The sequence below is a fragment of the Mobula birostris genome, chromosome 20 (genome assembly GCF_030028105.1).
Source record: "Mobula birostris isolate sMobBir1 chromosome 20, sMobBir1.hap1, whole genome shotgun sequence".
NCBI classification, from domain to species: Eukaryota; Metazoa; Chordata; class Chondrichthyes; order Myliobatiformes; family Myliobatidae; genus Mobula; species Mobula birostris.
The window spans coordinates 62,449,633-62,475,565 of record NC_092389.1 but is presented as its reverse complement, the minus strand read 5'-3'; the positions used below and the strand labels follow the sequence as shown (position 1 = coordinate 62,475,565).

Below are 25,933 nucleotides of genomic sequence, written 5' to 3'. Positions count from 1 at the left end.
CAGTTTTGCTGTCTCTGTGCATGTCTGTAAGAAGTGGAGGAAGGGATTCACTCGATCATCTGACTGACTGGCATGCCTGTCAGTCTACACAGGGGAGAGGCTGTTCAGCTTTTCAGACTGTGGGGATTCAAGGTCATCTCATGAAGATACATGAGCAAGTTCACACTGGGACAAGGCCGTTCACCTTGTCCTGTGGGTGAGAAGGGATTCAGTCGGTCTTCCCACCTGTGGACACACCAGTCAGTTCACACTGGGCAGAGGCTGGTCATCTGCTGAATTTGTGGGAAAGGATTCACTCGGTCATCTGACCTAATGGCTCACCAGCGATTTCACACCGGGGAGCGGCCGTTCACCTGCTCAGTCTGTGGGAAGGGATTCACTTGGTCATCTAAACTGAAGGTACATCAGAGAGTTCACACTGGGGAGAGGCCATTCACCTGCTCAGACTGTGGGAAGGGATTCACTTTATCATCCCAACTGAAGGTACATCAGCGAGTTCACACTGGGGAGAGGCCATTCACCTGCTCAGTCTGTGGGAAGGGATTCACTCAGTCATCTCAACTGAAGGTACATCAGCGAGTTCATACTGGGGAGAGGCCGTTCACCTGCTCAGTCTGTGGGAAGGGATTCACTCAGTCATCTCAACTGAAGGTACATCAGCGAGTTCACACTGGGGAGAGGCCGTTCACCTGCTCAGTCTGTGGGAAGGGATTCACTTTGTCATCTCAGCTACTGAGACACCAGTCAGTTCACACTGGGGAGAGGCCGTTCACCTGCTCAGAGTGTGGGAAAGGATTCACTCAGTCGTCCACTCTAATGGCACACTGGTCAGTTCACACTGGGGAGAGGCCATTCACCTGCTCAGACTGTGGAAAAGGATTCATTAAGTCATCTCTACTGAAGGTACATCAGCGAGTTCACACTGGGGAGAGGCCATTCAACTGCTCAGACTGTGGGAAGGGATTCATTTTGTCATCTCAGCTGAAAGTACATCAGCGAGTTCACACTGGGGAGAGGCCATTCACCTGCTCAGACTGTGGGAAGGGATTCATTTCGTCAGCTCAAGTTAAGGTACATCAGCGAGTTCACACTGGGGAGAGACCGTTCACCTGCTCAGACTGTGGGAAGGGATTCATTTTGTCATCCCAACTGAAGGCACATCAGAGAGTTCACACCGAGGAGAGGCCATTCACCTGCTCAGACTGTGGGAAGGGATTCACACGTTTAGCTCGTCTACTGACACACCAGTCAGTTCACTCTGGGGAGAAGCCATTCACCTGCTCAGTCTGTGGGAAGGGATTCACTCAACCATCTCAACTGAAGGTACATCAGCGAGTTCACACCGGGGAGCGGCCCTTCACCTGCTCAGTCTGTGGGAAGGGATTCACTTTGTCATCTCAGCTACTGAGACACCAGTCAGTTCACACTGGGGAGAGGCCGTTCACCTGCTCCGAGTGTGGGAAAGGATTCACTCAGTCGTCCACTCTAATGGCACACTGGTCAGTTCACACTGGGGAGAGGCCATTCACCTGCTCAGACTGTGGGAAAGGATTCATTAAGTCATCTCTACTGAAGATACATCAGCGAGTTCACACAGGGGAGAGGCCATTCACCTGCTCAGTCTGTGGGAAGGGATTCATTAAGTCATCTCTACTGAAGGTACATCAGCGAGTTCACACTGGGGAGAGGCCGTTCACCTGCTCAAAGTGTGGGAAAGGATTCACTCAGTCATCCCACCTACAAGCACACTGGTCAGTTCACAGTGGGGAGAGGCCGTTCACCTGCTTAGAGTGTGGGGAGGGATACATTCTATTATCTCAACTACAGAGACACCAGCGAGTTCACACCGGGTAGAGGCCGATTACCTGCTCAGAAGAGAGCAGGAAGAAATTCTCTCAGCCAAATCAACCAAATGTGCATCATTGATTTCACACTGGGAAGAGGCCATTCACCTGCTGTGAATGTGGTGAAGGATTCATTCAGTTATCTATCCTTATGACACACTACCAGGTTCACACTGGGGAGAGGCCATTCACCTGCTCTGAATGTGGGAAGGGATTCGCTCAGTCATCTAACCTTATGTAACTCTCGCTTCGGCTAGCAGCTTAATGTAGGGGCTGATAGCCCCCCAGCCCGGCTAAACGTAAGAAATCTCAATTAACAAACAGTACACAATATGTGATTAAACAACTGAGCTTTAGAATTCGTACTTTGACTGTAGGGTTAGTGAAGTAAACAAAGAAAAAGAAAAAGGGGCCACTCTCTTCATTCGCATTTTCTCATCTCTCCCCAGCAAAAGACCACGAAAATTTCTCTTCCAGACTCACACAGAAGAACAACATTTCTGTCATTGAATAGCCCTGCATTCCAAAACCCTGTTATCTCTAGTCGTAACCTAAACATTGCTGCTGGAGAGAAACCGTTACCTCAGCAGTGAAACATTGCAGAGAGGCCACTACATTAGCAGTGAAACCTTACGGCATGTTACACTTGTGACACACTACCGGGTTCACACTGGGGAGAAAGTTTCAATAAGCTGCGTGCTGGATATTTATCCATCCCCGTTGCAGAATGCAATTTCCACAGTGACTGTTGGTGCTGAACTCTGCAATTATTGCTGCTGGTCACCACACCCAGTTCTGCACCCTGGTCACTGGGCACGGGAGGAGTTTCTTCTGCTGCACATTCACGTTTAATGGGACTGGAGTTTAATATTCTGGATCTGAGACAAACAAATCAGTGTATTTTAAACTCTGTCTTTGTACTTAGTGAATTTATTTCATTTTAAAATCTTTTTATTGTTTATTATTGAGATCAACAAAAAATACATTAATCAAGTCAACATGTCAATATGCACAATGAGGAATTAAATTACCAAATAACTGATTAACAAAGCTAAACAATATATCAACAATAAAAAAAAGTGTTAAGAATATTTTTTTTTGAAAAAAGAAGGAAATTAAGAACCCCTACTAACTAAAGCAAAAAAAACCTTGCTAACAAAAAAATAAACAAAAAGAGAAAAGAAACCATTGGGAGCCTGACTGCGGAGCTGTACACCATACAAGCTTCCATAAAAGAAAAACATCAATCCACCAACTCAAATCTATTGAAACAAGAATCAGAAGGAAACCATCTTAATTAACTCAAATCCGATGATAGTAGCGGGCAAAAGAACCCGACCTTTTCTCAAAGTCAAATTGAGGATCAAAAGTTCTACTTCTGATTTTCTCCAAACTGAGACATAACATCACCTGAGAGAACCATTGTATCAAAGTGGAAGCAGAGACATCTTTCCATTTTAATAAAATAGCCCTTCTGGCCAATAATGTAACAAATGCAATTACATGTTGGTCTGATATAGAAATACCATGAATATATTGAGGGATTATACCAAAAAAACTGTCAATTTATTAGGTTGTAATTTAATTTCTAAAGCTTTAGAAATTGTAGAGAAAATGGAAATTACTTCAACCTTCATTAAGTGATCCTACTTTTTTTCTTTGGAGGAATAAAGGAGTCTATTCCTTCATGGATCTGTTCCAAGAAGGCCGATTGATGTGTTTTGAGAAATTAGTAACTAAATACTCTCTCGTATTCACTTTTTTTTTTTGCAATATCTTATGGTCAGACATTTCTTACAAGTATATTTAAGTAATTTTCCATATATACAGGATTCTGATCTGTTAGACATTATTTTAAAAATGAATCCTTTTGTGAAAGTTTTATTGGCAAAATTAATAATTTACTGTTACAACAGTATAATTACCCTTCACTTAAGATTAAGCAAGATTGGGAAAGAGAGCTTAACATGACCTTGCTAACAGAGAATTTTGAAGTTGGTTAACTCTTCTTTGATTTGTGCCAGTCACCGTTTAATTCAATTTAAAATTGTACATTGTTACTATTTGACAAAGGAGAGACTGTCTAAAGTGTTTCTTAATGTTGATAATCAGTGTGATAGATGTAAAACTGAGACAGCAATATTGACACATATGTTTTGGTCGTATTCTGTATTGAAACAGTTTTGGAAATCTTAGTGAATTTATACCACACCTAGTGTATAGTAGAGAGTCAACTCAGGCCGGCTGGACCCTGCCAGTGATTCAGCTCCACAAAAGTCCTTTTAAATCCTCCCCTGTTGTTCATCTCTCACTCTCCCTGTGGTGATGAGTTCCAAACAGTCACTGCTCTGTGGGTGAAGAGGTTTCCCTTGAATGTCCTGCAGACTGAAGAAGTCAAGCTGACTGCAGTTCTGTCTGAGATGTTCTTTGCCCCTCAAATCTCTGGGCTGAGGAAGAATGACATTGGGAGTTAACTTCCTCGTTCAGGGCTCATTCCCACATTATGGGTCATTTTCCCTGCTTCTAAAGGCTTGTTAGAAAACACGTCCCCTAAAGATTGAAAGCAGAATGGGAAACCATTAGCTGGATGCTCAATGGAGCAGGGTCAGAAACCAGAGGTGGGTCTGCACAGGGCAGAGTTTGGGGCTCTGGACGATGTTCTGTGATTTTTCTTTCATGTGTGTTATTTCTGTTCCTCCTTCTGTCCAAGTTCGTGTTAATCTCAGTGGGATTGAGTGTAAATAGTCTTTTCTAAAGTAGTCATTTCAGTTCTTATTTATCTTTGTAAACCTTACAGATTGAAATGTGACCAAGATACTTTCATTAAAAAAGTCAATGTCGGTATTGATGGAAGTGTTTATTGCTTTTGTTGTATTTGGTAACTATTGAGCTCTGTTTGGCAGGTTTTTTTGAGCCTTGAACTAAATTTTGTGAAAAGTTTTCCTTATTTCGCACTACTTCCTATTTTCTATGCCTGTTGATATTCCAGATACGTGAGTATCAAGTCCCAATGAAGGGTCTTGGCCCGTAATGTTGATTCCCATTCATAGATGCTGCCTGACATGCTGAGCTCCTCCAGCACTTTGTGTGTAGTTCTCTAGATTTCTAGCATCTGCAGGTCCACTTGTCTCCCAGATGCTTATATGTTTCTTGAAAGAACAAGCTAGCAGTGGGGTTGTGTGGCTCTGTTGGTAAAATATCAAATAAAATCATTAAAAACAGGTGGCATGGGGTTGGAAGGTGTAGAATCTGTGGATAGAATTATGGAACAGAAAATGTAAAAAAAAATCTGTGACAGGAAATGTATATTGACATCCAAACATAGAACATAGAACACTAAAGCACATTACAGGCCCTTTGGCCCACAATGTTGTGCCGACCCTCAAACCCTGCCTCCCATAAACCCCCCCACCTTAAATTCCTCCACATACCTGTCTAGAACTTCACTAGTATCTGCCTCCACCACTGACTCAGGCAGTGCACCAACCACTCTCTGAGTAAAAAACCTTCCTCTAATATCCCCCTTGAACTTCCCACCCCTTACCTTAAAGCCACGTCCTCTTGTATCGAGCAGTGGTGCCCTGGGGAAGAGGCACTGGCTATCCACTCTATCTATTCCTCTTATTATCTTGTACACCTCTATCATGTCTCCTCTCATCCTCCTTCTCTCCAAAGAGTAAAGCCCTAGCTCCCGTAATCTCTGATCTTAATGCATACACTCTAAACCAGGCAGCATCCTGGTAAATCTCCTCTGTACCCCTTTCCAATGCTTCCACATCCTTCCTATAGTGAGGTGACCAGAACTGGACACAATACTCCAAGTGTGGCCTAACCAGAGTTTTATAGAGCTGCATCATTACATCACGACTCTTAAACTCTATCCCTCGACTTATGAAAGCTAACACCCCATAAGCTCTCTTAACTACTCTATCCACCTGTGAGGCAACGTTCAGGGATCTCTGAACATGTACCCCGAGATCCCTCTGCTCCTCCACACTACCAAGTATCCTGCCATTTACTTTGTACTCTGCCTTGGAGTTTGTCCTTCCAAAGTGTACCACCTCACACTTCTCCGGGTTGAACTCCATCTGCCACTCCTCAGCCCACCTCTACATCCTATCAATGCCTCTCTGCAATCTTTGACAATCCTCTACACCAACCTTTGTGTCATCTGCAGACTTGCCAACCCACCCTTCTACCCCCACATCCAGGTCATTAATAAAAGTCACGAAAAGTAGAGGTCCCAGAACAGATCCTTGTGGGACACCACTAGTCACAATCCTCCAATCTGAATGTACTCCCTCCACCACGTCATTCTGCCTTATGTAGGCAAGCCAATTCTGAATCCCCCTGGCCAAACTTCCCTGGATCCCATGCCTTCTGACTTTCTGAATAAGCCTACCATTCGCCTCCTTCCAATCCTCTGGTACCATTCTCATGGACAACGAGGACATAAAGATCCTAGCCAGAGGCTCAGCAATCTCTTCCCTCGCCTGGTGGAGCAGCCTGGGGAATATTCCATTGGGTCCCGGGGACTTATACGTCCTAATGTATTTTAACAAGTGCAACACCTCCTCTCCTTTAATATCAACATGCTCCAGAACATCAACCTCACTCATATTGTCCTCACCATCATCAAGTTCCCTCTCACTGGTAAATACCAAAGAGAAGTATTCATTGAGGACCTCACTCACTTCCAGAGCCTCCAGGCTGTGTACTACCAAATGGTAGTAAGCATGTGGTCCACAAGGTACAATGGGAGACAGAAAATGCGTGCCAAAAGTGCAATGTTACAATAGTCATGGGGGGTTGTCATCCAAGTGAACAGGAGAATTAGTGTGTTGTTGTTCTCAAAAGGAGGAATTCCTAGAATGTCTGCAATATGCTTTTTTAGAGCAGCTTGTGGTTAAGCCCACTTGGGGATCAGTTATTCTGGATTGGGTGTTGTAATGAACCGGAATTAATCAGGTCACTTAAATTCAAAGAATCCTTAGGAGCAAGTGATCTTAATGTGATCAAATTCACCCTGACATTAGAGAAGGAGAAGCTAAAGTCAGATATGGAATAAAGGGAATTAGAGAGGCATGATAGAAAAATTGGTCAAAATTGATTTCAAAAGAACACGGGCAGGGATGAAAACAGAGCAGTAATGGCTGGAAGTTCTGGAAGCAATTCGGAAAGCACAGGATATACACGTCACAAAGAGGATGTAGTATTCTAAAGGTAAGGTGACAAAACCATGACTGATAAGAGAAACAAAAGACAACATAAAAACTAAAGAGAGGGCATAGAGCAAAAACTACTAGGAAGTTAGTGGGTTGGGAAGCTTTTAGAAACCAACAGAATGCAACTAAAATAACTAAGAAGGAAAAGGTGGAATTCATAGGTGAGCAAGCCAGTAATATTAAGAGGATACCAAATTTTTCTTCAGGTACATATAGTGTAAAAGAGAGGCAGAAGTGGGAAATGATGCTGGAGAGGTAGTAATGGGGTGGGGGTGCAAGGTGATGGCAGATAAACTGAATAAGTATTGTACATCACTCTTATCTGGCTTAGACGATAGACAATAGGTACGGGAGAAGCTCGCAAGAAGGACAGCCGGAGACCTTTTCTCCCAGTGCAGAAATGGCTAATATGAGAGGGCATCATTTTCAGGTGACTGGAGAGAAGTACAGGAGGACATCATATGTAAGAATTTTTGTTAAGCAGAGTGGTGCGTGGAACACACTGCCGGGGTAGTGGTAGAGGCAGATACATTGGGGACATTAAAGGAATTTTTAGATAGGCACATGGATTTTAGAAAAGTAGAGGCCGATCTAGGAGGGAGTGTTTGGGCCGAACGACCTGTACTGTGCTGTAGTGTTCCATTAGGCTGTTTTTAGTTACTGACTTTCCAGAATCCATACTTCATTACCAGTGCCAGATTTTACTGCACATCCATCATTGCCCCAAGGAAAGTGACAGTGAATGAGTCCTGAACAACCGCACTTCTTCTGGTTCAGGATCTCCGCACTCCTGATGGGGACGGCATTCCAGGACTCAGACCCAGCCTCCACAATGACAGAATGGCCATATCTTTTCAATTAAAATGAAGTGCTGGCAATACCTGGCACTTCAGTCAGCCTTCTGCAGAGAAACAGAGCAAATGTGTCAGGTTAATGGCTCTTCCTTAGAACTGATGAAAGATCACTGCCATAATTAAGAATCACATCACATCTGAATCATTAACTGCTTCTTTCTCTGCAGAATGCTGCATTACCACAGAATCCCTTTCAGTATTTTATGCTTCTTTTTTCCCCAGATTTCCACCATTTTTTCTCCTTGGAGTGTAGTAAGTGGTACAAACCATAGGTTGGAGAATGTTGTTAAACGCTGGATGGAACTGCACAAATTTAGCCAAATACGGAATATTCATAATTATTTCCAGTATTTGGCTTAAGGCATACGGCAGAAAGGCCGTGGGATGTCTGAAAGAAGTTCGTAGTCACTGGAGTGTACCCACATTCTCCCCTGATTATCGCCGATTTCTTAATGGAACCAGTTCTAGTCAATAAGCTTTCGTTACCAATGAAGTCCAGCCAGATGGTTAGATTAATTTATGTGGAAATAATCCATTGCCACACGCCAGCTCACACTTAAATATTGTCCGAGGTGCAACCCTACCTCCTCGTCCGACTCTCCCGCATCCCTCTCCCCCCACCAACTCAACCACGCATCGTCCCTCACTGCCCTGTTTACAACCCTCCCCTTCGTCCCACTCCCGCGCCATCGCTTCCATCCGACGTTCCGATCCACACTGCTCCCGTTTCCGGAGGTCCCCCTCCCCAGTCACCTGCCCCGGCACAAACTTCGCTTCTCTGGCGACAATGATCCAGATCGAGTTACGTTCCCCCAACTCCGACACCTACCGTTACGTCATTACGCTGCACTGACGTAAGACGCCAGAGCCGGGGGGCGGGGGGCGGGGGGCGGGCGGAATAGCCCGACAGGAATTCTCAGCGGAGAGGAGGAGGATTCATGCAAACAAGCTCCGCCTCTCTCATTGGGTTGGTGCAATATCAGCTATTTTACATTATCAGCCAGATTCCGAAAGAGGTTTCTCTGCAGGGGAGAAAAAGACAACATATGCCAAAGACTGAGAGGAATTGCACCGAATCTGCTTCAAAAGTTGAAGAGAAGTAGGATAAGCAGGCGTTGTGTAGACAGTCGGTCTAACTTAATGGAGTGAACACTAGCAGGATCCGAATGGGTCCAGCGATTGCAAGCATTGCTTCTCGGCCTTTTGGCTGTAATCGAGCGCGATTGAAAGCCGCAGAAGAGATTTCGCGTTGTCGCAGAGGCGGTTTGGGATTGAGCCAATTCCGGTAACGACCGCGATGTGGAGGATGGCCGCAGAGACCAGCGCATCGGCTCCTGATCCGGAAATCCCGAACACTATCAGGGTGATAGTGCGAGACCGGAACGGGGGTACCCGCTACACCAGGGAGACCTTCATCCGGAAGGTCCTGATGGACTGCTGTGGATTTACCCCCGGGGACCTTTACTGCCTACAGGACTTCCCCGGCTTCTTCGATGTCACCTTCCGGCACGCCGCAGGATGGCAGAGGCTGCTCCAGCAATTTCGAGAGAAGGGGAGCGAGGAACCGCTTTCACTGCTGAAAGCACAGCCCCTCTTTGATGTCGCCGCCACCCAGCAGGAAAAATAAAAATAAATAAACCAATTAATTAAAATAAATAATAAAAAAATAAAAATATTCGTTCTTATCAATACAAACACGAGCGAATCTGCAAATTCCAGCAACACACACACAAAAACGCTGGTGAACGCAGCAGGCCAGGCAGCATCACTAGGAAGCTGAAGAAGTAGATGACGGGGTAAGGAGATCTCACAGAATCAGGAGACCACTCGATAGGCTGGCCTATGTAGCACCGGGGGAAGAGACTGTGGCACCTGTCGCCTTGGTGAGCTGTGTCACTGCCGTTTACACCTGGATTGGACTTCGTGCTTTGTATGAAGGGGTGGAAAATTATCACAATGAGGACATGACTAATCTTGGTGCGGGGGGAGGGGGAGGAGAGTGAAATGGTCTTTCTGCAGGAGCAGTGTCTGGGTGATGGTGAGAGATAACGGGTGTTTTGGAAAGTGAACCGTCCGATGACGGGAGTGTGTTTCGTGCCGTGTGCCTGACACCAGAGTGACATCTTCATTTGGCGGGAGATGAAGAGAGAAGACGCCGGACCGGAGTCATGATCCGACAAAGCCGGGGAGATCGAAGGAGGATCAGCGAAGGGGAAACCGTGAGCTCCAACTTGTCCACATTAGACTGTTTCATTAATATGGGCCCCTTTTGTTTTTTTCTTGTTTTTTTCTTTACTAACCCTTCAGTCAAATTCAGAATTATAAAGCTAATTCCTTTAATTGTGTATGGTGTCTGTTATTTCGTGGTATTGATTTGTATCAGGGAAACAAATCACGCAGCATCCACCCAAACAGGGGGTCTCGGGTGAGCTCACACCTCAATCTCACACGTTTGGCGGGGCCAGAGATGGTCTTCCCTAGACTTAGGTAGCCGAACAGAACCTGGGTGTTTCACCGTCATCTCCCTGTTGCAGCGAGCTGACTCCCACCGGGATGATGGTGGTGGCATTCTGAGAGTCACATTTTTTAAAATGTCTCTGGTGCCTTTAATGTCATGGTTCCGTTTGGCTGTTCCGCTTTAACACTCCTTTCTCCCTGATTATGCCCTAATTTCAGCCATTAGATTTTCAATTGCTGTTAGTTTGCTTAATTAGGGTACCTCTGGTTTGAATCAGAGACTGTGAAATCAGTACGATGGTGTCACTATCATAGGCTGCCAGTTTGTTGGTCCATTCTCGTATAATACTTCGTTCTCTTGTGCGATTAGAACCGTTAGTTCTAAGTTCAGCTCTAGTTTTCAGATAGTCCCTATAGATCCCGTTTCCTTGTCATGATTCCTCCGGTTTGCTGTTCTACGTTCACGTCTACGCCAGCATCCCCAACTCAGTCGACGTGCCGGTGTCCCGCACTTGGGTTCTCCTCAGTCGCCCCGGGCAACATTTAATTCAATCCAGCCACGTCATCTGCGCAAGGAGCTGCAAAGGATGGGTGTAGACAAATTCACTATCTCCTGGATTACTGCCTTCCTGACTGATAGACCCCAATTTGTACCGCTGGGTGGTTCTCTGCCTGAGGTGGAGGTGAGTGACACCGGAGCCCCACAAGGGATTGTCCTGTCTCCGTTTCTGTTCACACTGACACCTCAGACTTTCAGTGCAACTCTGAGTCTGGCCACTTGCAGAAGTTCTCTGATGACTCTGCGGTAGTTGGTGTATCAGAGATGGACGGGAGTTGGAGCACAGAGGACTGGTGGACAGGTTTGTGGAATAGTGAGGGAGGAATCACCTGCTCCTGAATGTGGCCAAAACCAGGGAAAAGGTGATTGATTTTAGGAGGAAGAGGAGAGTGACGAGTCCTGAATACATTCCGGGAGAAGACGTTGCGGTGGTGGAGGAGTACAGCATTGGGGTTTCACCCGGGCAACAGATATGATTGGAAAAGCAACAACAAGGCTGTTTACAAGAAGGGGATGAGCGGGCTCCATTTTCTAAGGAAGCTGAGATCCTTGAATGTGTGAGGCAGGATGTTGGAGATTTTTTACCAGTCTGTTGTAGCGAGTGCAGTCTTCTTTGCGGATTTATGTTGGGGGAGCAGCATCGGTGCTGGAGATGCAAAACGACAAAATAAACTCATCAAAAAGGCTGGAACCGTCCTTGGCCACAACCGGGGCTCTTTCGAGTTAGTTGTGGGGAGGAGGACACGAAACAAATGGTCATCCATTACGGACAATCGGGCACATTCTGTCCACGACATACTGCATCGGCAGCGGAGCACCCTTTCAAACAGACTCACTCAGCGCCGCTGTCACAAGGATCATTACAGAAGATCTTTCCCATCAAATGTAATAACCATATACAACAGTTCATTTGCTAATCTGCCACCCACAGCTCTGAACTGCGAATTAAATTTGCGACGACATTACATTGATTGGCCTAACATCAAACAATAATGAGGTGGCCTACAAGGAAGAAGTCATCTCTCTGACACAGTGGTGTCAAGAAAACAACCTCTCCCTCAATGTCAAAAAATCAAGGGAGCTGGCTGTGAATTACAGGAGGAAGGGAGACGAGTAACCCCTATTGACATCAATGGATCTGGGGTTGGAAGGTAAACAGCTTTAAGTTCCTCGGGATCCGTATCACCGAGGACCCCATGTGGTCTGTACACAGAAGCTGTGCGGTGAAAAAGGCACAACAGCGCCTCTTTGACCTCAGATGGTTGAGGAAATTTGGTGTCGGCCCCCAAATCCTTAGAACTGTCTACAGGGGCACAACTAAGAGCATCCTGACTGGCTGCATCAATGCCTGGTATGGGAACTGTACCTCCCTTAATCGAAGAAATCTGCAGAGAGTGGTGCGCGCAGCCCAGCGTATCTGGAGTTGTGAACTTCCCACGATTCAGGGAATTTACAAAGACAGGTGTGTAGATCACCGGGCACCCGAGTCTCCACAATCACAATGTGTTCCAGCTGCTACCATCGGGGCAACGCATCCCCAGCACAAAAGCCAGGACCAACAGGCTCCGGGACAGCTTCTTCCGCCAGGAATCAGACTGCTTAACTCACGCTGATTTGAGTGTATTTCTATGTTACATTGACTGTTCTGTTTATTATAAATTACTATGATTGCCTATTTGAGTTTACTCCACATGTATGTGAAAGATGTAAGAAATAAAGTCCATTAAATACATCTTTCTGCGACAGATCATAGTTCAGTAGTCTCTGCAAAATTGTTTCATACGTTATAATTGCACATTGGTACCGTATTATTCTGTATATAATTATTCTCAACTTTACTTTTAGTAAAGTCTGCACACTGCTAAGTGTGATTTTAAATTTAGCTGCTGTGACAAAAGAATTTCCCACTCGGGATCAATGAAGTATTTATTATTATTCTCCAGCCCTGTATCTCTTTCACCAGTGAACTTCACACCTCTTGACTTTACTCCCCTCCGCCCCACACACACATTCTGACTCCCTCCCTTCCTTTCCAGTCCTGAAGAAGGGTGTCGGTGTGAAACGCCGACTGTTCACCCCTCTCCACGTTGCTGCCGCCCCCCTGAGTTCCTCCAGCATTTTCCGTGTGTCGCTTTGCATTTCCGCATCTGCAGATTGTCGCCTGTTTAAAAAAACGCGCATGCGTGGTCGCCGCGCTCAGACCCGAATACCGCGCATGCGCTGACTGGACGAGCGGCTCACAACGAATGGACGCAGGTAAGAGCGCGCTCCGGGCGGACTGTCAATCACCGGCGTCTGAAACGCGGCCGAAGGACAATTACTGTGATTTCCAGCCACACTGGTACTGCACCCCACGACAGTCCTGGTCCTTTCCCCCTCTCTCAGCCCCACGATCCGGACCCGGGCTCCCCCAGGAGCTTTCGACTCGGCGCCTCCGCCGCTAGTTTTGCGGCGCATGCGCATTCCTGCATCTTTCGATGGCTGATGGAGAGGTTTCTCATCGTGAGGGCTTCTGGGTAAAGAGGCAGCCATAGGCGACAGTACCGGCGTTGTCCCGAACAGTCAAAGGAAATGCGAGCGGATGTATCTCCCAAACACTGCCGAGCTCCAGCTATGTAAATCCGAGAATTATGAACTCGGAACAAAAATATACTTCCCAGTTAATCCCGGTTGAAGAGTTTACCTTCCAGTCAGTGGGAATGTCAATTAGTGCTGTATGGAAATGAAACCTTCCGTCAGATTTAGTTCTCGCTGGATAAATAACGATATAAAACATCTTTGCCTCGATGACGAGTGATTTGGGGCTTTCACATCACAACAGTGCTGCACTCCAATGAGAATAACCACTGCCCTCCACTTTATATTCATTGGCATTGCCATCGATGTGATCATCACTGTCAATCAGCTGGTGGGAGTCCATAGGACCATAAGACAAAGGAGAAGAAGTCGGCCATTCGGCCCATCGAGTCTGCTCCTCCATTTTATCATGAGCTGATCCATTCTCCCATTTAGTCCCACTCCCCCGCCTTCTCATCATAACCTTTGATGCCCTGGCTACTGAGATACCTATCAATCTCTGCCTTGACTTGGCCTCCACTGCCGCCCGTGGCAACAAATTCCATAGGTTCACCACCCTCTGACTAAAAAAAGAATTCTTCGCATTTCTGTTCCGAAAGGGCGCCCTTCAATCTTTAAGTGATGCCGTCTCGTACTAAACTCCCCCATCATGGGAAACAACTTTGCCACATCCACTCTGTCCATGCCTTTCAACATTCGAAATGTTTCTATGAGGTCGCCCCTCATTCTTTAATCTCCAAGGAATACAGTCCAAGAGCGGACAACTTTACCAATTTCAACACAAGTTGGGGGTACTCAACTTGAGATACACCCCAGGATATTGTGGGAAGTGAGGGAGGAAATTGCTAAGCCTCTGGCGATGATCTTTGCATATCAACAGGGAGAGGAAAAGTACCAGAGGATTAAAAGACACTTTTCCCTTTTCAAGAAAGGGAGTAGAGATAAACCAGGAAATTACAGACCAGTGGTTCTTACTTCAGTGGAGGGCAAGTTGTTGGAGAAGCTCCTGAGAGGCAGGATTTATGAGCATTTGGAGAAGCTTCCTTTCTAACTCCTGGAAATCTCTTTTCAGGACCTCCTCCTTTGTCCTGTCCATGTCATTGGTACCAACATGTACCAAGACAACTGGCTGCTCACCCTCCCCCTTCAGAATATTCAGGACCCGATCCGAGACATCCCGTCCCCTGGCACCTGGGAGGCAACACACCCTGCGGGTATCTCTGTCAGGCTCACAGAATCTCCTGTCTGTTCCCCTGATTATGGAATCCCCTATGACTACCGCATTCCTCTTCTCCTTCCTTCTCTCCTGCACAACAGTGCCAGGCTCAGTGCCAGAGACCCGGTCACCGTGGGCATCCCCCGTTAGGTCATCCCCCTCAACAGCATCCAGAACAAGATATTTGTTGCTGAGGGGGTCAGCCAGAGGTGTGCTCTCCACTATCCGGGCATTTCCCTTCCCTCTCTTGACAGTGACCCAGTTTTCTGACCCCTGTAGCCTCGGGATGACTACCTCCCTGTAGCTCCTGTCTATCACCTCTTCACTTTCCCTGATAAGCAGTAGGTCATCAAGCTGCAGCTCCAGGTCCCTAACACGGTCTCTGAGTAGCTGCATCTCAGTGCACCTAGTGCAGATGTGGCCATCAGGGAGGCTGGAGGTCTCCCAGGATTCCCACATCTGACACCCTGAACAAAGCACTAACCCTGCAGGCATGCTATCTAATTCTACAGGAAAAATAAGTCAACTCACCCACTTACCTCACCAAACAGATGAACTTTTTAAACCGTTAGCTGTGAGAGCCCTGCTGTTCCTGTCTGTCCAGGCCGATTCGCGAAGGGGAGGGAGAAAAAAAAAGAGTCGGTGCTTCGCTCTTGCCTCTTCCCGTTTACCGCCGAAGCCCGTTGAAGCCAAAGCTCCACACTCTGCTCCCACTCACTCCGCTGCCCGCTGTATAGGGTGGTCTCCTTTTTAAACTTTCCGCGCTGTCCTGTTGACGTCACGCGCCTGCGCAGTCTCGTCCTCCTTGCACTCGAAGAAGTTTTTTAAAAAAACTGTCTTCCTTCAGAATTCAGCTCCCACTATGCTCTGTAGTCCCGATCCAAAAGACAGCTGTTGGCAACAACCTGCCTTTTTAAACTCTCTGCGCTGTCCTGTTGACATCATGCGCCTGCGCAGTCTCGTTCTCCTTGCACTCGAAGAAGTTTTTTTTAAAAAAACTGCCTTCCTTCAGAATTCAGCTCCCACGACGCTCTGTAGTGGATGCAAGTAATTAGTAAATCTCCAGGATCATACATGTAGTAACAAGTGCTCTTTGTAGTGTTGTGGAACACGGCCAGAACTTGAAATAATACCAAAGGACAGAGACGAATTCAGCCAAGTCACAGGTTGATTGAAGTCAGAAATAGCCCATTCTCATACAGACAGGAATACAGTCAGAGAATTTGATGGTCAGTCAGAATGTCTGATCCGTGCCTTGTTCGAAGATGAGTGCATATAGAAACATAGAAATCTACAATATATTACAGGCCCTTCGGCCCACAGTGTTGTGCCGTCCATGTAACCTATTCTAGAAACTGCCTCGGATTTCCCAACCGCATTGCACTCTGTTTTCCTGAGCTCCACGTACATATCTAACAGTCTCTCAAAAGACTCCATGGTATCTGCCTCTACCATCATCGCTGGCAGTGCATCCCATGCACCTACTACTCTCTGTGTGAAAAACCTACCTCTGACATCCCCTTTAACCCTACTTCCAACACCTTAAAACTATGCTCCTCGTGTTTGCCAGTTCAGCCCTAGGAAAAAAGTCTCTGGCTATCCACATGATCAATACCTTTCATCATCTTATACACATCTGTCAGGGCACCTCTCATCCTCCGTCGCTCCAAAGTTCACTCAACCTATTCTCATAAGGCATGTTCTCCATTCCATGCAACATCCTTGTAAATCTCCTCTGCAGTCTTTCTATGGTATCCACATCCGTCCTGTAATGAGGTAACTGAACACAATAGTCTCAGTGGGTTTAAAGAAGGTCTTATATAGCTGTAACATTACCTCACCGATCTTGAGCTCAGTTCCATGGTTGATGAAGGCCTTCTTAACAACATTGTCAATCAGCGCTGCAGCTTTGAGTGTAAAATTGACATGGACCACAACATCTCGCTGATCCTCCACATTGCCAATAGTCCCAACATAATATTGTGTTCTGTCTTCAAATTTGATGTACCGAAATAAACCACAGCACACTTATCTGGGCTGAACTCCATCTGCCAGTTCTCCATCCTATCTGCATCCTGCTGTGACCTCTGGAGAACTGTCCAGACTCTTCACAACACCCTCAACTTTTTGTCATCAGCACCCTTCTCCTTTCTCATCAAGATCATTTATAAACATCACAAAGAGAAGGAGTCTCAGAACACATCCCTGTGGAACACCACTGGTCACCGTCCTCCATGCAGGATACAAACCATCTACAACCACCTTTGACTTCTGTGAGCAAGCCAGTTCTGGATCCACAAAGCAAGGTCTACTTGGATCCTTGCCTCGTTACTTTCTGAATGAGCCTCACACTGAAAACCATGTACACTACATCCAATGCTCTACATTAGCGGTCACCAACCAGTCGATCTTTGAGACTTTTCCAGTAGATCCCGAAAAAAAAAAGAAAGATAAATACACAAATACAGGGAGGAACCAAGGCCAAGAGTGTTCAGTTTGCTGACCAGTTTATGGAGGATGACTGTGTTAAGTGCAGAACTGAAGTCCACAAATAACATCCTCACATAAGTGTTTGGTTCCTCTAAGTGAGTCAGAGCAATACGGAGGGCTGTTGTGATTGCATCCTCTGTGGAGTGGTTTGCCCGGTAGGCAAACTGGTGTTTGTCCAGATCAGGTGGGATTATAGTCTTAATGTGTGAGAGCACGAGTCTCCCAAAGCACTTCATGTCTATGGGTGTGAGTGCTACAGGGCAATAGTCGTTCAGGCACTTCACAGCTGATTTGTTGGGCACTGGGATGATGCTGGAGGTTTCCAGGCATGTTGGAACAACAGCTTGTTGCAGTGAGACGTTAAATATACTTGTAAACACCACAGCAAACTGGTCGGCACACGCTTTCAGTGCCCGGCCGGGCACTCCGTCTGGGCCAGCTGCCTGACTCGCATTCACTGTCCTCAGGCTGGATCTCACCTGATGTTGCTTAAGGACCCGTGTGGACTCATCGTCAGGTGGGTGGATGAGTGGAGCAGCCTCCTCCCTCTGGGCAAAGAACTCGTTCAGGACATCAGGCAGTGTGGCGTCGTCGTCTGGCAGCAGATTATTGGTTTTGTAGTCTGTCAGCGCCTTGATGCCTTTCCACACACTGCGGGGGTTGTTGTTATCAAACTGACTTTCCATGCGCAGTTTGTATTTGTGCTTTGCATCTCTGATGCCCCTGTGGAGATTCGCCCGTGCTTCACTGTGGGCTTGTTTGTCTCCTGACCTGAAGGCAGCATCGTGCTCCCTGAGTAGTCCCTCACATCACTGTAAATCCATGCCTTCTGATTCGCAAACACCTGAACTGTCTCTTGTGTTATTCCGTTTTCTGTGCAAAACTTAATATTCTTAAAGAAAGACAGCTATGGCCTGTTTGATATGCTAGTTACAGTGTTTTCTTGGTTGAATTAATTTGACAATTTGACAAAAGCATTTTATGTAATTCAAACACAATTAGCCCAAATGAAAGGACTCAAGTTGGAAGTACAATCTGAGCTGTTTTTTCTCTGAATGATTTAGTAGGTCGATCTTGTCTTTAAGTAAGGCCGAGGTAGGGGATCTTGGTCTTAAAAAGGTTGGCGACCACTACTCTACATTCATCAGTGTGTTTGGTTACATTCTCAAAGAATTCAATCATGTTCATAAGGCACGATCTGCCCTAGACAGAGCCATGCTGACTATCCCACATCAGATTATGCTTCTCCAAATGCTCATAAATCCTGCCTCTCAGGAGCTTCTCCAACAACTTGCCCTCCACTGAAGTAAGAACCACTGGTCTGTAACTTCCTGGCTTATCTCTACTCCCTTTCTTGAAAAGGAAACAATGTCTTCTAATCCTCTGGTACTTTTCCTCTCCCTATTGATGTGCAAAGATCATCGCCAGAGGCTCAGCAATTTCCTCTCTCACTTCCCACAGTAGCCTGGGGTATATCTCCAGTTGATACCCCCAAATTGAGTTGAAATTGGTAAAATTGTGACGCCAGAGCTCACATTCAGCGGAGATCATATAGAAACATGTAAAATTATGAAATGAATAGATAATATAGAGGCAGGAAACTAGAGGACATTGCCTCAAGATTTGGGGGAAATTGGGATGGAGGTGAGGAGGAACTGTTTTACTGGGAGAGTGGTGAATCTGTAGATTTCTCTGCCCAATGAAGGAGTGGAGGCTACCTCAGTAAATATATTTGAGAAAAGGTTGGATAGGATTTGGCACAGTAGTGGGGTTAAGGGTTATGGGGAAAAGGCAGGTCGGTGGAGATGAGTCCATGGCCAGATCAGCCATGATCTTATTCAATGGCAGATCAGGCTCAAAGGGCCAGATGGCCGACTCCTGCTCCTATTTCTTACGTTCTCACCACAGACTGAAATCTCTCCTGAAATATTGTCCTTCACCCATTGATGTCTTTTGCAAATATTTTCACAGGTTTGAAATGGCAGAACACTTGTGTACGGAAATCTCAAACACAACAACACATCAGTTTTGCTGACTCTGTCTGGATATTTAAGGAGTGACCAAATATTTTCTTTGCAACGCCAACACATCTGTTGTCGATCCTTGGAGATGAAGAAGTATCTCATCCCAGCTGGTAATTTATTCTGTCTCTGAAATGAAGTTTTCTGTTTTTACTCTGTGAAATTCACTGGAACCGGGAGCTGAGAACACACCAGCATTTGTTCACTGGAGATCAGTTCTTCAACTGCATTGATCGTACAAGGCATTCAAACATCTGACTTTCTGAATTGCCAGAGAATTGTTCGCAGTGAGATATCATTCTTCTTCTCTCAGTGTGGGAAGAGATTCACTCACAGGCTACCCACAGACTCGCCAGTGAGTTCACAGTGTGGAGAGGCCATTCACCTGCTCTGTGTGAGGGAGGGGAACCACTCAGTCATCTAGTCTGAAGATACATCAGCAAGTTCACACCATAGTGAGATGCTCCACCTGTTCTGCAAGCGGAAGCCATTCTGTTATTGATGCTAAAGGTATATCAGAAAATTCACCAGTGAGAGGACATTGACCACAACACAGTGACACCAGTGAGTTCACACCGAGGAGAAGCTATTCACCTGCTCTGAATGTGGGAAAGGGTTCACTCAATCATCTCAACTGAATGAACACCAGCTCGTTCACACTGAAAAGATGCCGTTCACCTGCTCAGACTGTGGGAAGGGCTTCACTCAATCGTCCACACTACATAGACACCAGCGAGTTCACACTGGGGAGAGGCCATTCACCTGCTCAGACTGTGGGAAGGGATTCATTCAGTCAAATCACCTGCTACAACATCAGTTAGTTCACACTGCGGAGAGACCATTCACCTGCTCAGACTGTGGGAAGGGATTCAATCAGCGTTCTCAGCTCCTGACACACCAGCGAGTTCACACTGGGGAGAGACCATTCATCTGCTCAGACTGTGGGAAGGGATTCACTCACTCATCTGACCGACAGAGACACCAGCGAGTTCACACTGGGGAGAAGCCGTTCATTTGCTCTGAATGTGGAAACGGATTTGCTCGGTCATCTATACTGAAGTTACATCAGCGAGTTCACACTGGGGAGAAGCCGTTCACCTGCTCAGACTGTGGAAAGGGATTCACTCACTCGTCCGACCTACAGAGACACCAGCGAGTTCACACTGGGGAGAAGCCATTCACATGCTCTGAATGTGGGAAGGGATTCACCCATTCAGCTCAAATGAGGGAACATCAGCGAGTCCACACTGGGGAATGGCCATTCACCTGCTCTGAATGTGGGAAAGGATTCACTTGGCCATCTGAACTGATTGAACATCAGCGAGTTCATACTGGGGAGAGGCCGTTCGTTTGCTCTGAATGTGGGAAAGGATTCATTCGGCGTTCTCACCTACTGACACACCAGCGAGTTCACACTGGAGAAAAGCCATTCACATGCTCTGAATGTGGGAAGGGATTTGCTCGGTCATCTCATCTCTTGAAACACCAGCAAATTCACACTGGGGAGAAACCATTCATCTGCTCGGAATGTGGGAAGGGATTCACCGATTCAGCTCACCTGAAGGTACATCAGTTTGTTCACACTGCAGAGAGACCATTCACCTGCTCAGACTGTGGGAAAGGATTCATTCGGCATTCTCAACTACTGACACACCAGTTAGATCACACTGGGGAGAAACCATTCACATGCTCTGAATGTGGGAAGGGATTCACCCATTCAGCTCAAATGAGGGAACATCAGCGAGTCCACACTGGGGAATGGCCATTCACCTGCTCTGAATGTGGGAAGGGATTCATCTGGCAATCTGAACTGATTGAACATCAGCGAATTCACACTGGGGAGAAACCATTCATCTGCTCTGAATGTGGGAAGGGATTCGCCCGGTTATCTAATCTGAAGCAACATCAGAAACTTCACACTCGGGAGAGGCCATTCAAATGCTCTGAATGTGGGAAGGGTTTTGCTCGGTCATTTCAACTGAAGGTACACCAGCGAGTTCACACTGGGGAGAAACCTTTCAGCTGCTCTGAATGTGGGAAGGGATTCACTGAGTCATCCAAACTTGTGAGCCACTACCGAATTCACACTAGGGAGAAACTGTTCACCTGCTCAGACTGTGGGAAGGAATTCACTCGGTCATCTGAGTTTAAAATACATCAGCGAATTCACACTGGGGGATGCCACTGACCTGTTCTGAATGTGGGAAAGGATTCACTCAGACATCTCAATTAAGACTAGAAGATATAGGAGCAGAAGTCAGCCATTCGGCCTTTCGAGGCTGCTCCACCTTTCAATCATGGGCTGATCCGATTCTCCAGTCATCCCCACTCCCCTGCCTTCTTCCCAAACCCTTTGATGGCCTGGCTAATCAAAAACCCATCTCTCTCTGCCTTAAATGCACCGAATGACTTGGCCTCCACAGTTGCTTATGGCAATAAATTCCACAAATTTACCACCCTCTGAGTAAAGTAACTTCTCCTCATCTCTGTTCTAAATGGATGTCCTTTGATCCTGAAGTTGTGCGCTCTTGTCATAGACTCCCCTACCATGGGGAATAACTTTCCCATATCTACTCTGTTCAGAGCTTTTAACATTCAGAATGTTTCAATGAGTTCCCCCCCCCCCCGACCCCCACCATTCTCCTGAACTCCAGGAAATACAGCCCAAGAGAAGACAGGTGCTTCTCGTATGGTAACCCTTTCATTCCTGGAGTCATTCTTGTGAATCTTCTCTGAACCCTCTCCAATGTCAGTATATCCATTCTAAAATAAGGAGCTCACTGCTCCCAATACTCCAAGTGTGGTCTCATGAGAGCCTTATAGAGCCTCAACATCACATCCCTGCTCTTATATTCTGTACCTCGAGAAATGAATGCCACCATTGCATTCGCCTTCTTCACCACCGACTCAGCCTGGAGGTTAACCTTTAGGGTATCCTGCACAAGGACTTCCAAGTTCCTTTCCAGCTCTGCATTTTGAATTCTCTCCCAATCTAAATAATCATCTGCCTGTTTATTTCTTTCACCAATATGCATGACCATACACTTTCCAACATTGTATTTCATTAACTACTTCTTGGCCCATTCCCTGAAACTATCTAAATCTCTCTGCCAGCACTCTGTTTCCTCAGCACTACCCGCTCCTCCACCTATCTTTGTATCGTCGGCAAATTTTTCCACAAATCCATTAATCCAACAGTCCAAGTCATTGACATACATCATAAAAAGCAGTGGTCTCAACATCGACCACAGTGGAACTCCAGTGGTAACCGGCAGCCAGCCAGAATAGGATCCCTTTACTCCCACTCTGTTTTCTGTTGATCAGCCAATGCTCCAACCATGGTAGTAAATTCCCTCTAATTCCATGAGATTTATCTTGCTAAGCAGCCTCATGTGCAGCATCTTTCAAAGGCCCCTGAAAATCCAAGTATACCACATCAACTACATCTCCTTTGTCCACCCAACTTGTAATTTCCGCAAAGAATTGCAGTAGGTTAGTAAGGCAGGATTTTCCTTTCAGGAAACCACGCAGGCTTTGGCCTATCTTGTCATGTGCCTCCCAGTACTCCGTAATCTCATCCATAACAATCGATTCCAGCAACTTCCCAACCACTGAAGTCAGGCTTTCAGGTCTGTAGTTTCTTTTCTGCTGCCTCCCACCCTTCTTAAATAGCGGAGTAACATTTGTAATTTTCCAGTCATCAGGTACTATGCCAGAATCTATCGATTCTTGAAAGATCTTTAGTAATCCCTACGAAATCTCTCCAGCTATTTCCTTCAGAACCCGAAGGTGCATTCCATCAGGTCCAGGAGATTTATCCACCCTCAGACCTTTAACCTTTCTGAGCACCTTCTCAGTTGTAACTTTCACTGCATGTGCTTCACTTTCCTGACGCTCTTGAATGTCCGATATTCAGTACTGCAGATGTCTTCCACCGTGAAGAATCATGCAAAATACGCATTCAGTTCCTCTGCCATCTCTGTGTCTCCCATCACAATATCTCCCGTGTCATTTTCTATTGGTCGTATATCTATTCTCAACTCTCTTTTACCCAGTGGCAGCCATCCTTTAGCCAAGTCTCAGATTTGGCCACAACGTCATATTGCCAATCTAGCTGAATTTCAAGACCATCCACTTTATTTCTTATGCTGCGAGCACTCAAATACAGCTCTGTGTGGTGCACCCTCTCCAAACCTGTCATGCTGCGTTTTGGAGGACAGGAACCCCCGAACTTGCCGGAAAGTCTGAGGAATGGAAATGAAACTTAACTGAGAAGATGCTGGGACATGAAAATGCATTTTGGACCGATGAGGCTGATGTTTGTTACTCCAGGATTACTTACAAAACTGTTGGAGCGACCAAGGATACCCCTTTCTGAGAGAGGTCTCGCCGGTCATCCAGTATTGAATGAACTCCGCACGTATACACAGGGGAGAAACTGTACAACTGCTCAGACTGCGGGAAGGCATTCACTCAGTCATCTCAACTGAATGAACATCAGCGAGTTCACACTGGGTAGAAGCCGTTCACCTGTTCCAACTGGGAATGAATTCACACTTTCATCTCGCCTGTCTACACACCAGACTGTTTTCAGCAGTGAGAGGACGTTGTCCTGCTCAGACTGTGGGAAGGCATTCACACACTCATCCACACTGCAGAGACAGTGGTGGGTTCACACTATGGTGAGGGTGGTCACCTGCTCTGAATGTGGGATGGGTTTCAATCAGTCATTCATCCTTGTGTCACCCTGCCGGGCTTTGACCCATTGTTAATCGGAGAGATCAGAAGCTTGAGAGGACGGAATTCACTCAGGTTCGCCAGCTGAGCATTAAAGGCAGTGGTTTCAGGGCAGGTTATTTTTGAGCTTTCACCAGGGGCCAATCAACAGTCAGGCAGCAGCAAATGGAGTGACCGATGCTGGACTGGGCAGAGTTGGAGTGGAGACTTTGAGGCTTTACCTCTTTGAGGGTTCAGTCAGGACAGCCTTCGCACAGAGAAGGCAACATTATACTGGAGGTGGAAGTTTTTTTGCCCCCTTCCTCACATTTGCTCAGTTAGAACAGTCAAGATGCCAGGCAGGATAGTGGAAAGCTCCTCTTGCGGGATGTGGGAAGGCAGGAGACCCTCCTGTGTCCCTGATAACTACACCTGTGAGAAGGGCATCCAGCTTCAGCTCCGAACAATCCACATTAACGAGTGGGATCTGGAAGTGGATGAACTCCAGGTCATTCGGGAGGCTGGAGGGGTGATAGGTCGGACATATAGAGAGGTAGTTGTAACCAGGCTGCACACCACAGGAAACTGAGTGACAGTTGCGAAGTGGAAAGGGGTGGGGGGACAGCAAGTGCAGTGTACCCCTGTGTCCATCCCCCTGAACAACACATATATCACTTTGGTCACAGTTACAGATGGTAGGATAACCTGGCAAAGGAAGGTCACAGCAGGAGGGTCTCTGGCACTTAGTCTGGCTCTGAGACTGAGAAGGGGAGGGTGGAGAAGAGGCGAGCTGTGGTCATTGGTGAATCATTAGCTAAGGGAACTTACTGGATGTTCTGTTGGCGAGAATGAGATTCCAGGATGGTATGTAGCTTCCTGTGTGCTCCAGGTCTGGGTTATCTCCGGCCGAGCACTCAGCTTTGCTCAGGAGGGTGAACAGTGAAGGTCATGATCCATATCATTGGTACCCATATGGGCTGGTAGAGTAACGAGGTTCTGCAGGAAGTGAGGTGCTAAGTTAAAGGGCAGCTCGTCCAGGGCTGTGACCACAGGTCTGTTATCTGTGCCACATGCCAAGAATAGGAAGATTATACAGTTTAACATGTGTCTAAGGATTTGGTGCAGGAGGGAGGGCATAATGTTATTGGATCATTTGAGCCCGCAAGGATTACTGTATGTACAGGAGTTTGCATTGGGGTAGAGGGGACATGGTTGCTGGAAGGTGAAGTGGGCGGACAGGTCTCTCTCTCTCTCTCAGACACACACAAACATATGCAGTGGAGTGTGAGGGAGGGGACTGGGGAGGGATAAGGGGAATGAGGAAGATGGTGTTAGGGCTCATTCACAAAGTCTCGGACTCACCCAACCGTCCCCCTCTGGAATTGGTCCCATTCCCTACCCCAGGCTGGGGGTGAGCATTGAGTTGCCTTACCAACAAGAAACTGAATTGTTGATAGCATCTGGTTAACATCAGTAATAAATTTAAGTTGAACTTGAACATTGAAACGTATTGTTTTTAAAACTTGTACTGATGAGAAATAATCTCTGTGAAGGTCCAGGAGTGGAAAATCAACCGGTGTTCAGCTCCATTGCTCTATGCCAGACAAGAACCTCTATCTGAGTCTGTCCCATCTGTCTGTGCTTGACACGCCTCCCTCTAAAGTTTCCTTTTTCTGTACCTGTCCCAGTGTCTTTTATTTTCCTTCACAACCTCATTCTCCTGCCTGCACCCTTTAACCTTTGATGACTTTACTAATCAATGTATGTTTTATCCAAACAGGATGACTTGGCCTCTGAGCCGTCCGTGGCAATGAATTTCACAGGTCCCTCATCTGTCTAAATGCATGCTCTCTGGTATTTGACATTGTGACCCAGAAGATTAAAAGTGGCAGTTATCTACTCTATCGAGATCTTTCGTTATCTGATCAACTTCTATCAGGTCACCCTGAGCTCCTCCACTCCAGAGAAAACAGC

The 25,933-nt window shown here is 46.5% G+C and overlaps 1 protein-coding gene across 2 annotated transcripts; it reads left to right on the top strand.

Moving 5' to 3' along the window:
* Nucleotides 1–730: 730 nt before the first annotated feature.
* On the top strand, nucleotides 731–25,390 carry LOC140185365 (uncharacterized). 2 transcript variants are annotated; one of them, XM_072238746.1, is made up of 2 exons: nucleotides 731–1,352; nucleotides 20,081–25,390. In XM_072238746.1, exons 1-2 carry the CDS (start codon nucleotides 817–819, stop codon nucleotides 21,429–21,431), a joined length of 1,887 nt encoding a protein of 628 aa, XP_072094847.1. In that variant the 5' UTR covers nucleotides 731–816; the 3' UTR covers nucleotides 21,432–25,390. The 2 variants fall into 2 exon arrangements, with proteins under 2 accessions (XP_072094847.1, XP_072094848.1); XM_072238747.1 differs by having other exon boundaries at nucleotides 731–1,540; nucleotides 19,930–25,390.
* The last annotated feature ends 543 nt before the right edge of the window (nucleotides 25,391–25,933 follow it).

Coding starts and splice junctions, on each gene's coding strand:
- LOC140185365 (XM_072238747.1), top strand. CDS start 817: ATGGCACACTGGTCAGTTCACACTGGGGAGAGGCCATTCACCTGCTCA. Junction 1,541..19,929: donor GCCATTCACCTGCTCAGACT/GTGGGAAAGGAT, acceptor TCACCTGCTCAG/ACTGTGGGAAGGGCTTCACT.